At 35.5% G+C, this 13,854-nt stretch overlaps 1 protein-coding gene and 1 long non-coding RNA gene across 3 annotated transcripts in view; one reads left to right on the forward strand and one right to left on the reverse strand.

Annotated features, from left to right (window-relative positions):
- LOC309655391 overlaps window positions 1-13,854 on the forward strand; it is a 78,039-nt gene that overhangs the window by 43,079 nt on the left and 21,106 nt on the right. The gene's annotated exons all lie outside the window — the stretch shown is intronic.
- The window catches only part of LRRC9 (leucine rich repeat containing 9), a 102,695-nt gene that overhangs the window by 27,313 nt on the left and 61,528 nt on the right, over window positions 1-13,854 (reverse strand). Inside the window, exons 18-24 of the mRNA XM_082450322.1 lie at window positions 13,614-13,805; window positions 12,235-12,360; window positions 9,953-10,087; window positions 8,748-8,925; window positions 6,442-6,662; window positions 5,390-5,512; window positions 962-1,092 (exon numbers count right to left, since the gene is read on the reverse strand). Of these exons, the coding sequence (XP_082306448.1) occupies window positions 962-1,092; window positions 5,390-5,512; window positions 6,442-6,662; window positions 8,748-8,925; window positions 9,953-10,087; window positions 12,235-12,360; window positions 13,614-13,805 (1,106 nt within the window). The remainder of the gene's footprint in view (window positions 1-961; window positions 1,093-5,389; window positions 5,513-6,441; window positions 6,663-8,747; window positions 8,926-9,952; window positions 10,088-12,234; window positions 12,361-13,613; window positions 13,806-13,854) is intronic.

Raw genomic sequence — 13,854 nt, forward strand, 5'->3', positions numbered from 1 at the left:
CTACAACAAATACGAAAGTCACTGTCTGTGTCCTCAAGAAATGGGATTCAGAAAATCTATAATAAAAAAGGAAGGGCCTTCTATGTTGTACAAAGAGATTTAAAATTTTATTCTGTAGACAGTGGAAAGACACTGAACAATGTTGAGAAGGGAAGTGATCTGATAAAATTTGCATCTTAGAAGGCGGTATGGATAATAGATGGATTTGCAGGTAAGGTTATATAAGACAAAAAAACAATAGTTTCTAAATTAGTTAATTCTCCAACCTAGGACAATGGCAATGACTATGGAAAGAAGGGGGGAACTATGACACATACTTAAGACACAGACTCTATAGAATGTAGTGACTAATTAAAAATGGAGGACAAAGGAGAGAGAGAGTGGACTCTAGATTTTTGGCTTGGGTGACAACAGGTGAATGTTGTTTCCTAGATGCTATCTAGAGAGCAATCGAATATTCAAATTAGGAGCCTAGGTTTGGGGTAAATTAGGGGGTCATCGTCATAAATTAAAACTATGGCTAAAGATGTCTGCCTGTGAAGAGTGCAGAATAGAAAAAGAAAGAAGAGAAATGGATTTATTAAACAGGAGGACAATGATAACATTCATGAGAACAGCATCAGGGGAGTGGTGGCAGTGGTAGCCAGATAGCATTGGATTAGAGTGATACAATGTGAGGAGCAAACCTAGTATGTTCTAATTTTAAAAACTTGATTGTAAAAGAAAAGGGAAATATAAGGTCTTAGAAAGAGATTGATGACATTTTTAATCATAGTGTGTGATAATAAAAGTTATTAATGCAATTCAAAGATGGTAAAGTTAGTATGAGATTGTGAAGTAGTGTAGATGATTTTCTGAATTACTGGTTATATTTGGATAAGATGTATAAATTATAAACCTTAGAAAAAGAATAATAACTGTATATTATAATATCAAATAACATAGAATAAAATGATTGTACCTGATGGATGATGAAGTCCAATTTAGTTCTTGCATTTGGGTGAAGTTTGAATGTCCTTGTCGTTCAGCAATCATGTCAGAAGTAAGTCTGCCACCAAACAAATCTTTTGCACACTCAGTCTCTGGTGGTTCCTGTATATGAGGATATTTAGAAAGTGATGTTCTCTCTTACAGATGACTAAATGACATTAATTCTTTGGTTCCAGGTCAAAATGGAATAGCCTCATTTCTCCCTATTTCCTACTAAGTACAGCTAAACTCCTGGATATTATATATAAAATAAACATAGGAGACTGAAAGGTGCAGAGAAGAAGGCAGACCACCTAGGGACCTTGGGACCTGAGGAATGACACTGTGGTGAGTCCTCTGGTGTGTTACTGTGATAATAATAATAAATCTTCATCTACTGTTCCTGGCCTGGCCATATGGTCAGGCAGGAGGGCAATGGAAACCTGACCTATTAAAAGGATGCCCATATGGGGCACAGCCCTATGGAAATTTGAGGGGTACATTAAAGTAGGACACATTGATGCCCATCTGAACTCTCTTCCCATTTTGGAAGGTGATTGGAATCGACAAGCAGATATGCCCATATGCTCACTTAAGGTGGCCACCTGGGTCTATAAAATAGGTGGACATTGGGGGTCTACAGCAGTGCAGAGATGGGCTGAATCTAGACATATTCCTCTTGCACCCTCTGCGGCACTAAATGCCAATAAGAACTGTTCTGTCTGCCAGCAAAAGAGACAGAGACGGCAGATGGCTATGTGGCATATTTCCCTGTGGGAAGGCCCTGAATATAGCTGGCAAGTCAGACTGAGGCTGGTAGCCCTGGGGGGCTACAAATGGGTCTTGACAGGAATAGATACTGACTCTGGACTGGAATTTGCTTACCCAGTGTAAATGCAAATGCACATAATGCTACAAAAGAACTGGAACAGAAGATATTGCACCAATCAGGACAGTTGACTTATTTCTTCAGACCAAGGAACACACTTAACAGCCCATAATGTCTAACAGTGGGCAGAAAGATATCCTCCTCAGAGTAGTAGTTCGACAGAGAACTGGAATGGGCAATTAAAACATTGGTTGTCTAAACTGGGGGGGAGATAAAAGCATGATGGGCTGGCTTACATACCTTCCTAAGAGTGCTCATACTCAGTGTGAACATGAATGGGGCTAAAGGAGGGTCCCCGCTGGATAGACTTCTGTTTTTCTGGTGCATCTGGGGGATGGGGCAAGGATGCTGATATGACTATGCAATTCTTGCTAAAGAAGGGTGATGCTGGTGTAACCATTATATTTTTTCTTTCCTTCTTCCTCACATCACCTCAATTTTCTTTTCTACCTGATGCAGTGGCCACAGGACCACAGCTACAACTACAAATACTGGAAACAGGGATAATTCCTAAGTGAGAAACTATGTTTTTAAGCCTTTTGTCAGGATTCCTAAAGGCCTGATGGGGGTAGGTTTTACCTTCACCCCATCCGGCAAAACTGGGGTTAATCGTGAATGTACCTGTATTTCCTGGTGGCAAAAATAGCCCACTAGTTTTGCTCCTATATAACCTTGTCCTATCTGAAGGGGGGTGGACTGAGGGGAGGTATATGCTAGACTAGACCAGCACAGTGGCCGAACCTAATATCCCTTCCAAAGGTGGAAAAGTATGGGTGTAAATGGAGAGAACAGGGAAGGGCACTTATGGTTAAAGGAATTAATAAATAGGTTATGTAATGGGGAAATCCAATATTATACTACCTCAAAAGAGGTTCAGAGCAAGAGATGATATTGTCTCAGTTCAATTATATCAGATGCCTGAAGAAAGGGTTAAGCTATGTGTTTTGAGACCACTCCTGCTTTTGGAACCTGACAAAGTCTCCAATGGAAACCTGCAAATCTGAGTGGCCTCACTGTGAGAGACATTTCTATATGATTATGGGCTGGATAATTACTGAATGGGATTACAGTAATATTCCAACATATTTTGAATTTTCTGATCATTTTGCTGTAAAGGATCTGTGTTCAAAGGCCAGAGCATGAGCTGTGATATTGTGATTTATAATAAGAAACCTATATTTGGTCTTTGTCTACTGTTCCTGGCACATAGCTCCTAAAACCCTCGTAATTTCCTACATAAGAGCCGTAGGGGCATCTTTTATTATTATAATATTTGGTTTTTTGTTTTCCGTTCCTGAAATAGCTCCAAAGCCATAAAGGTGAAAGGACTGTGTTGCTATTTATAACAAGCTCCTTTCAACCAACCTGAGTTTATCTTAACAAGATGACTTTTGGAAAGTCCTTAAGAATGGGGGCTGGTTGCCAGGGGAATCAACCATGATTAGAGGGTTGGAACTTCTAGTACCACTCCCTTACTTCCTGGTATGATTATATATCCATGGAGCCTTGGGCACAGAGTGAGGCTCAGCTGTCCATGCTTTACCATTAAAAAGTCATGTCACTTGGAATGTCATTTAAATTCTCTGGAGTTCTTTGTGCTCATTCATAAAATAAAGGATTTGGACTGTGTCATTTCTAAAGTCCATGTCCATTTACCTCTCAAACACTCTAGGATTATATTGCTCTTCTACTTCCCTCTGTGTCTACTTTTGGTGGCTTTTTTCCTCTTTACATTTCCTAAATGGAAGTATTAAAGCCTCACTTGGATTTCTTTACTTTCTTTACTCTCTTTCCTTAGTCAATGTTATATGCTTTTGGTTTTAATCATCAGCTTCCTTCGTGTGTCTAACGCTAATCATCTTATTCCTGAAACTGCTTTTCTTCCTGTAATCATATTTCTGTTACGATATCTCTTAGTGGAATAGACTCAAGTCTTGTAGACATCTTTTATTCTTCCATTTCCTTGTCCTTCAAATTTAATTGGTTGCCAAGTTCTGTCAGTTCTTCCCAATATTTCTCCTACCTTTCAGCTCTCCATTTTTAAAACCACTTCCCCTTGGTTTATTTCAGTTTCTCATTTCCTCACATGTAGACTACGCTAATAGCCTCCTATTGGTTTTTCATTGATCGCTCTAAACACTGCTGTTAAATTTCCTAATATATAGTTTTCAATGTTATTCCCCAACTCAAAAATCTTCAATGCCTTCCCATTACCTCTCAATTAAAGTCTAAATTGTTCAATCTAGTCTTCATGTCCCATTATTAATTCATATATTTATATTCTACCTCATTCCACAAACAATTTGTGGCAGCTTACAGGAGGAACATATAATCGAATAGTAAAATGCAAATAATAAATAGTGAAGATCAAGACTGAGAATGATGTAAGTTAGAATAGATCAAAACTGGGGATAGGGACAGATAGACCATAAGTCCTACAGGGTTTCTGTCACTGAACCATAAATGTGGCCCTGAGCTTTTAGGTAGTCAAAGTGAAAAGGAAAATAGTTAAAAAATACTCATTGTCAGTGAGGAGAGCATAACTTTTCCTCAGAGGGAAAAGTTCTTCCTACACTGACTTCTAAAAGCACTTTCTCAGGTGGCCCTTCAAATGAGGGCACAGAGAGAGAGGAAGGATAAGATACTCAACACCACCACTGGAGCACATACAGTACTAGTTTCATGAGACTGTTTTTAAAACGTCCCTCAATGAAAGCCAACACCTAAATAAAACCCAGTATACAAGATTCTAGAGAATTGTTTGTTTTTGGGGGAGAATGTTTTTGATTCTTCATTCTGAGGAGGGCCCTGAAAAAATCAGGGTTAGAATTAGTAATCTTCTCAGAGCACCTCAAAGTCCCAAATAATCATGAACTATCTCTCAATTTCCTAGAAATTTTATGAGTTTTATTGTCTGACAGGGGCTAGGCAATGTTACACAGGGAACCTTTTTATTCTTCACCCATTTGTTGTGCACTTATCCTGTTACATGGAAATCAGGAGCCCTGTATGAACTTACTAGTTATAGAATCCAAGTTTCCAAATACTGCTTTCATATTCAGTCCTATGTTCTGTGTTATTTTTTACACAGTATAGAAAGTTATTTTTTACTAGTATAATTTACTAGTAATGTTGACATACCATTTTTTGGTTCAAATATGTTTTTCTTAAATCTTAACAACTGTATTTTTCCAGGTAACAGGAAGCTGTTTTTAGGCCCAAGAGGACGGTAGGGGTCCAGGGCAGTTTCTCCTATCCTGTCTCATAAATTGTTAGGCACTGAATTCAGTGGGTGCAAATGTAAGCAGCATCTTCCCTCCCCTACTGTCTCAATTTAAACAATTAAAAACTGGCCAGAGGAGAAACATTTAAAACCCAGATCTAAAATGTGCTTTGGAGACCTAGATTTTAATAAGCATAATAAGTTTGGGTAACATACTAGTGATAAAGCAACATTCAAAATGATTATGGCCTATGGATATATTAATATGAAGCCTGGACCAAATGCTATGAGTCAATAAAACAACTTACAATTGAGATTCCATCCAGAGCTTTCAGTTCTGGAAGATGAAATATTACAAACAACCGGTAGTTTTCTTGATTCCATACAATGATGTTTCCATACATATCTAGAATGACCAGGTTGCATAAACCCTGGTAATAAAAATACATACATTTAAAGTGATATACATATATATCTCACTCTAACAAGTTTTTTTTCCCCTTAAGAGTTTAATCATCCTTGAATTTTACTATTAAATTACTCTATCATTTCATAGTGATTTGAGTGCTTTTAAGTATGCTGTTTAGTGCAAGTGTTATACTTTCATACTATTAAGGTCTAATTTTGTGCAGTATTTCAGTGGTCTGTATTATATGATCAGAATCCCTTTTTGGATGCTGGTGCTAAATGTGTTACCCATGATAAAGACTTGTAAAGAAATTTAGCAAAGTTTAAAACATATACTTTGTTTATGGAATAATGATCTATTAAATAGTATGTGTGTATACAGATACAACAGTGAATTGAAACAATGAAAAACACAGCCTTCTGATGAGGGATAAAACTGAAGTGCTTCTGCCTTGTAAGAGAGTAGCAGAATTCATCTTAAGGGAAAATGTGCTTCCTTATTAGGTAAGACGTTTGTTGTGAAGGAAGGGCCCTGAGTAGATATGGATGGGAGAGGTTAAGACGAGAGGGAGTAAAACTAATCTGCATCTATAATGTAAAATGGTTTGTTTTGTTGCTATTGTTGATTAGGTTGACTCTGCAGCTCTAGAAGTAGTTGTATTGGGGGAATACAATGAGGATAAGGCTTCAAGTAAGGAAAGATGGGAAATGGACATAAGTTTTTGGTAGGAGATAAAGCCCTAGCAATATGGTATCAGCAAAAGGAAAGAGGCCACTGCAAGTCCCAATGGTAGGAAATGGCCATCAAATACATTTTTCTTGATTTTTATTTTCTTCCTTACATTTTTCTATATTTTCCAAATTCCGTACAGTGAACATGCATTACTTTCATAGTATAAAGAAATAAGAAAATATTTAGAAAACCAAAAACATTAGTACCCCAGATAGTCACCTTTAAATTGTAGATCTCCTGATTGAGAGCAATATAGTTATTGCCTATGTATAATTCAATTAGTGTAAAAGCTTTTTGTAAACCACTCAATGAAGTGATTCTGTTGTTCTCAAGAGAAAGGGAATGAAGATGAAGCATGTTATCAAAAGTATGCTTTTCCAAACCAGTGAGGAGATTATTATTTATGCTGAGGTGGGTTAATTTAGTTAGCTTGGAAATGCCTAGAAAAATAAGCAAATTCAAGAAAAGATTCAGACAGCACTGAAAGGTTAATTTAAAAAATAACTGGCTGGTTGTTTTACTGTTTCTCTTTTTCTAAGTTCAAATGGCTTTACAGATTTTATAGTATTAACCATCATTGTTTTTCCTTTTGTTAAAGAAGAATATAATGTGTATTAAGTCCTAGATAATATATTAAACTCCAATTTTGGATTTCCAAGTAGACTCATTTTTTTTAGGTGTTAAGGGAAGGTATTGTATAGGAAATACTGAATTAAGTTTTCAAATAACCTTTAAATTATGTAATTAATTAAGGTTTTCACCATCACAATAATATAAAGCTCTACTTTACAAAGCTCAAAATAATCACCAACCCCCATTGTAAAACATTAAGGGTAAGGAACTAGAATACAACACTCTGGAAAGTATTCCTTACTGTGCCATCATTTGTATTTAAAAGAACCTAATTCTACCTTTGTATGCTTGAAAGTACTCTAAGACAGAACTTTAGAAAATGCTTCCTCTCACCACAATCTAACCCCCTATGTACATTACGTGCTGTAGACACTTTATAACTGTAGGTAGGACGGTGCAGTTGACAGATAAGAACTCTGGAGTCAGAGCTGGTTTCAAATGTTGGTTTCACACTAGATTTGGGACCATAGGTAAATTATGTAAAGTTATGTAACCTCTTAGCCTAATTTTCTTCATCCATGAAATGGATATACTGAAATCTACTTCTAACAGTTATGGAATTAAATGGAATGGCATTTGAAAAGTATCAGTTATAGCTTTCGGCAAATAAATAATCAGTCCTCAATAAATTTTATTCATGCACCCCTTTCACACCAGCCTTTATCATGGGACTATGAAATGCTGAAAGCAAATCAATCTAGGGCAAGTTAGGATGTACTATCAAAGCAAAAATCCTTAAATGCATATTAAGCCTATCTATGTTTGGAAAAAAGAAGATAAATATCTGTTAAAGTTTAGTGGGGTAGCTATGTTTGAAAAGTGGGTATAGGGAAAATACAGGTTGAAGGAGTCTTCCCTTCAATGGGCTTATGGAGGGGAATAAAAAGGAAATAGGGTTCTCAATTGTTATATACATAGCAAAATTAACACCCTATTGTATGGGAATGGAGACTAGTGATAGCTGTAAACACAGATGCCTGACCTATACCCCCCCCCCCCACTGTTTACTTAGCTGAAATCTACAGAGGAGAGGCCTGTGGATCTATATACTCAATAAGTATCCTAAGTGATTCTTATGATCAAGCCATTTGTAGAAACTATTGTTAACAGCCATTAAAATAAAGTATAACAAATGTTATACATGATGTTTTTAATACTTTTGCATATGTAATTTTTTAAAGTAAAATTTTCTATTTTATGAAAAAGGTAGTACACACATGCTAAAAACAATTCAAAAGCTAATAAAGTATAAATTAAGTCTCTTTCCCAGGCATGATTTTCAATTCCTACCTTCTCTCCTTGACAAGGACAGCCTTGTTACCAAAATGCACATCCAGAAATGTATTCTACCTAGATAAGTACGCATGATATGTGTGTGTGTACACTTATGCAGGCATTAGTAAAGCTGCTTAATTTGTACTTGTATGTGGATCCCAGTAAAAGGTTATATAGTATATCTGATTTTCAACCTCTAGTGAATAAAATGTTCATTTTGTTGAAAGTCTTCAAATTTCCAAATGTAACCTTAATTCCGTATTTTGAAAAATGAACTGAGCTGCTTTATCTTTTTCAAAAGCATACCTCATTCTTTCATTTATTTACTCAATGGTACAGATTTTGAATACTGACTAGTTTGTAATGTGCTAAGTTTGGTAATAGATGGTAAATACTGGTTAAGAGAGGGGAGGGAAGGCAGCTAGTTGGGCTCATTATATATAGCAGCCAGTCACAGATCCCACTAAAGAGGTGTTTGGAATACTCTACTCCAAACCTTCTTGGAAATTCTCTGGAGACCTTCCTCTTCAGAAATTCTATCCTCAGTGTTATTCACTTTTTGCTCTTGTTAATTAGACATTCATATTTTAAGACTTTAGAATTCTCTAATACCTTACCTTCTATCTTTGAGATGCAGTTTCCATCTAATGTGAGCTCTTCCAAGTTAACACAAGATTCCAAGCCTTCCATTTTAGTGAGATTATTGTTGCTGAATGATGCCCACTTCAAATTTTCCAATTTTTCTAAATTTGTGATTTCAAAAAGATGTTGCCCATCTAAATTTAAGGCAGTTATCTGTAGAATAATTCACATTATATGTTGCTTCTGGATCACATCAATAACTTCAATGTTATAAGATAAAAAGGCTAATGAAATAGTTCAAATGTGGTAAGTAACATAAAAAAGTCCTCTAGGAACTAAAGATATTGCAAAGCTCTTAGTTTACAGAAAAGTAAAATTTGACAAGATTATAACTCAGAGAGGGACTTATACGGTATTACAGACACTGAGCTGTGCCAGTCAGATTCCCAGCAGTGAAGGACTTGTCCCAGTTGCTGCAAGTGCTGTTGGCAGAAAGCCTTCAACTGTCAGTCCCTTCAGGGACAGCATCAGCAGCAGAGAGCTGCCTTGCCCAAGGTCATGCTCCTTCCCAGGTTGGCCCACATCCAATGATGAAGGGAAAGGCCTGGCCATCTCAGCCCAACTTGGGACAGATTTAAAGGGCCATTCTAATTTCACAACTCCCTGTGGGGTCAGCTAAGACTATCACGGAGCCGGCATCACAACTAAATATCTATGTATATTCTGTAATAAAAAGAATGCCACTAATATCTTCCATTTTCAAGGGTCAGATTCTCTTAGCCCAGTTTCTATCTTTGGCAAGAGGTAAAAGGGTGCTTCTTGAGCAAGAAGCTGCTAGTGCTCCAGAACTTTTCCCTTAGCCTTGGCTGAATTCTGACCAGTTCCCCCATTCTCTTGCCAGGATTCTTGATCCCTTTTACCTTGCCATGCAAAGTTTTGGCTTGGTCTCTGGCTCTGAGCTTTAAAGTTTTCTTGCTTATTTTGATATATTATCAGAATCTACCCTTTGGTTTTGTAGTGTACCTTTATCCTAAACTTCCTGTTCTGTAGTGACCACTGCTGAGTTCTAGCCCCTGTGACATAACTACTCATGACTTGACTTCTCTTTTACTTTTAATTTGGCTCTTCCAGTTTTCTGCCCATTACCTATCTATGCCCTTGTTATGATACAAAGGCCAAAGCTGACTAAAAAATCAATTGAAATTAAATTTTTATATTAGGTTTAATAGATTGTCTTTACCTTCAAGTACCAGTTTCCACTCAGATGTGAATGTGGTCCTAACTTTGAAGTCTGTGTCAGAATTTTGGCAGAAGGCCATATACTAAGAATCCGTGATCTCTCCTCTTTAGTACTAGAATGCCGTAAGAGAGATAACTAATAAAACAAAAAACACATAAAGGAAATAGCACAGAGAGGTCCATATATAGAGAGTTAAAAGAATTGTTTCCTAGATGAGCGGCCCAATGAATACTTTTAAAATATGACATTTTCTTTGCCTTAAAATGTTTTCAGTATCTGGATATACTTTATATATCTCACTCATTTTTTTGTTTTAGCAGACATTTAACCACAAAATAATATTTATAAAACTGTGAAAGGATTATTATAAAGCAAACACCATATAATCCATCATGAAACCAGTTTAAGAGCTAGAATATTCCTACTACCCTAGAAGCTCCCTGGGTGCCCCATCCTAATCTTTTTTCTCTCCTTCTCCTTGGAAGCCATCACTCATCTCAAGTGACTCAATCCCCTAAGAAGCAATCAAATGATCTCAAATTTTGTATATACCATACTTGCTTTCTTTATAGACTTATGTTTATATCCATAAATAAAATATTAGTCTTATACATATTCAAACTTTATGTAAATTGAATAATGTTTATATTCTTCTATGACTTGCTTTTTTGCTCAGCATTATATCCATGAGATTCATCTGTGCTTCTTCCTGTAGCTGTAGTTCATTCATATGTCATTGCTATATAATATTTCCTTATCAATTCTCCCATCAATGAACATTGAGCTGATTTCAGTTTTTTGCTATTATAAGCATTGCTGTCATAAATATTCTTGTGCATGACTCTTGGTATATATATGCAAGAGTTTCTTTAGAGTATATAACTTGCTAGGTTTAGGGTATGTATATATTCAGCTTTACTAGATAGGGCCAATCTGTTATCCAAAATGGTTGTACCAATTGTAACCTTTACTTCAAATCTTTGCTAAAACTTGATATTGTAAAGGGTTTTTTTTCTCCCCAATAGTGGCCATAAATTGGTAGATCATTTAAGTTTTAATGTTTATTTTCTTGAGTATCAATGTGGTAGAGCATCTTTTCCTAAGTTGTTTGGCTGTTCTGATTTCCTCTCCAGTGAATTGTCTGTTTAAATCTTTTGCTCAGTTTTCTGTTTGACTGGTTGTCTTTTTCCTGATATATTTTGGATATATAAAGAATATTTTTTGTCAGATGTGTTTCAAATTTCTTTTCCCAGTATATAGCTTGTCTTTTCACTTTCTGCCCTTTGAGGAATAGATGTATTAATTTTAACATAGACAAATCCAATCTTTTATAGTTTATTCTCTTTGTTTCTTGCATAATACATTCTTCCCTAGTTCAAGGTTACAATGATAATCTCTGATCTTTTCTTCTAAAACATTTTTGGTTTTGCTTTTTGTAGTGAAAGCCTTAATGCACTTGTTCCAGTGCCTTTTATTGACTAGCTCCCTGATCTGTACAGGCAGCTCTGTTATTTATCAAGTTTCCAGGTATGTGTGGGTCTACACTGGGTCTTTATACTCTGTTGTATTGGTCTATTTGTCTAACTCTGCCAATTCCACATTGTCTTACAGGATTTTAGTAAGTTTTGATTTCTGGTAGGATAAATCCCCAACTCTTCTTCAGGAGTTAATTATATTTTTATCAGCAAAAGAGTTTCTTTCCTTCACTTTGAACAGATCCAAAATTAAACATTACATTAAGGAATTAATATTCAAATATTCCACAAAAAGTAAATAGCTAGATAACTAGAGTGGAGATATTTAGGATGTTGAAGCTACTTTGGCCAAAGTAGCGTTCTTAATCTGGATAATATAGGTATTTCCTCTTCCCCAAGTTAATAGGTTTTGTTTTTTTTCAGCCAGACACATGTAATATCAATACTAGGTAAATAATTTACTAAATGCTTTCTCAAGGCCTCGAAGCTTACCTTATCCACAGAAAGTTGCTTATTTTCATGTAGGTTCTAAAGGACTCTGGTGAGTTCAGGTTGACTAGGGAAAAAACAGTTACCCTAGAGGTATTTTTGGGGTAGTGTGCAGGGATGAGAATCCATACAACCAGTTGGTATTTACATGGAATACATTTAAACAGAAAAACATTCAAGTGATATGATTGTTATAGACTGATTTTTTTACTAGCATGCTAAGAGAGAATATAAAATCTCAATAACAAAATAAGAGTATGGGAAATATTATTTGTATATTCTAAATAGAACAAGAAATATTAAACAGTAAAATCGAACCTGAGTAATCTTTGTCCCAGAAATAAATTTCATAGCTGCTGTTGCTTCTTCTTCAGAAATAAGGACTCCATCTAACTGAGTAAGAGTCTTTAATCTGCCAATAACACTCAGCCTTAATGTGGCTGGCTTGGGAAAAATACCAAAAGTTAATTTTTACAAAATATTACATGTGCTATGACATGGAAAGGAGTTCTCTGTTCCTTCCCACATAATTCAAATTATGCATCTCCTACTTTATTATATTTGTCTAAAAATAAAGGCTTAACTTAATTCCTTAAATAATAGTTGAAATTAAATTATATTTAAGAATTAATCTCTTTTGTTTGAAGGTGGATAGTTCTACTCTTGTGAAGAGAGGAAATCCCACAAGCTGTTGAAAAGTGACTGTGGTGAAAAGTGTTCACAGAACAACTGCAGTGCCTCCTGTTTATCTAGATCAGCACTTAGCTAGTCAGCTCCATGGGTGATCCAATACAGATCTTTAGCTCTTGACATTTAATTTGGCAACAGGGCTATAGCTGTACTGTGATCATTCAGGAAGTCTGATTTGGCAAAAGAAAAATATCCTTCAATTTTACTGAGCTAAAAAGGAGAAATACAATAGTATAAACATAGTAATATGGCCAATTTAATAGAACCAATCATGCTTTAGTCCCTTTTAAAAATGTTGAACACAGTCTATAAACATTTTTGAAAAGCAAGGAAAGGAATAGTCTTGAAATTATAAACTTGGGGCTAATTTTAAATACTTGGAGATACTCTTCAATATAATCATTGAATACTGAAATTTCTTAGCATGAATCTACATATTTTTATGATGAGAAAGAATAGCGTTCAATCAAATTTCCTTTTATAACAGAACATAAATAAGACTTTATAATTCAGGTTTATCAGGGAATGTGAGGCATAGGAACCAAGAATAATAGAATACAGTGAGAGAAACATACTATTGTTAATTTAAAAGTAAACATGCTTTTGTTTATTTTTCCCCCTTTAATAGTATGTTTCTCTCACTGTATTCTATTATTCTTGGTTCCTATGCATCATTACAGTAGGGTTCTGGCATGATGAGCTATACTGTACTATGAAAATTCTCTGAAGGTGTGCAAATGGCAGTGACATCTAACACTCTTAAAACCACAATACTCTTAAACTATTAGAGAGTGCAAGAAAAGTCTGATGTGAAATTAAAGACTTTTCTTATAGTAACATTTTATTCACTTGATCACTACACTAAATTCAACTTATGAAATACTTAAGGGAATTCTAGCGAGACAAAGATAGTTTGCCTATTTCTGGCTATTCTTGAATAGTAGTGAGAAAACAGCTTTGAAATAAAAATGATTGTTTGCTTTTTTATAAACATTTCTGTTTCATACCTTTTGCCATGGATTTTGTCGAATATCAAGAGTGAGAAGGCTTGTGGTGTGTTTGCATAACATATTTATTTCATCGCCAGATTTTTTCAGCTGATTCCAGCTCAAGTCTAAGTGCTTAAGTTTCATCAGACCTCTAAATCCCTCAAGAGTTATCACATGGTTATGGCTTGCATCCAAATATTCAAGGTTATACTGCAATACATACAAATAGAAGTGATGCTAGAAGGATCACGGTTTGTAT

This window comes from Balaenoptera physalus (genome assembly GCF_965194825.1).
Source record: "Balaenoptera physalus genome assembly, chromosome: 2".
NCBI lineage: Eukaryota > Metazoa > Chordata > Mammalia > Artiodactyla > Balaenopteridae > Balaenoptera > Balaenoptera physalus.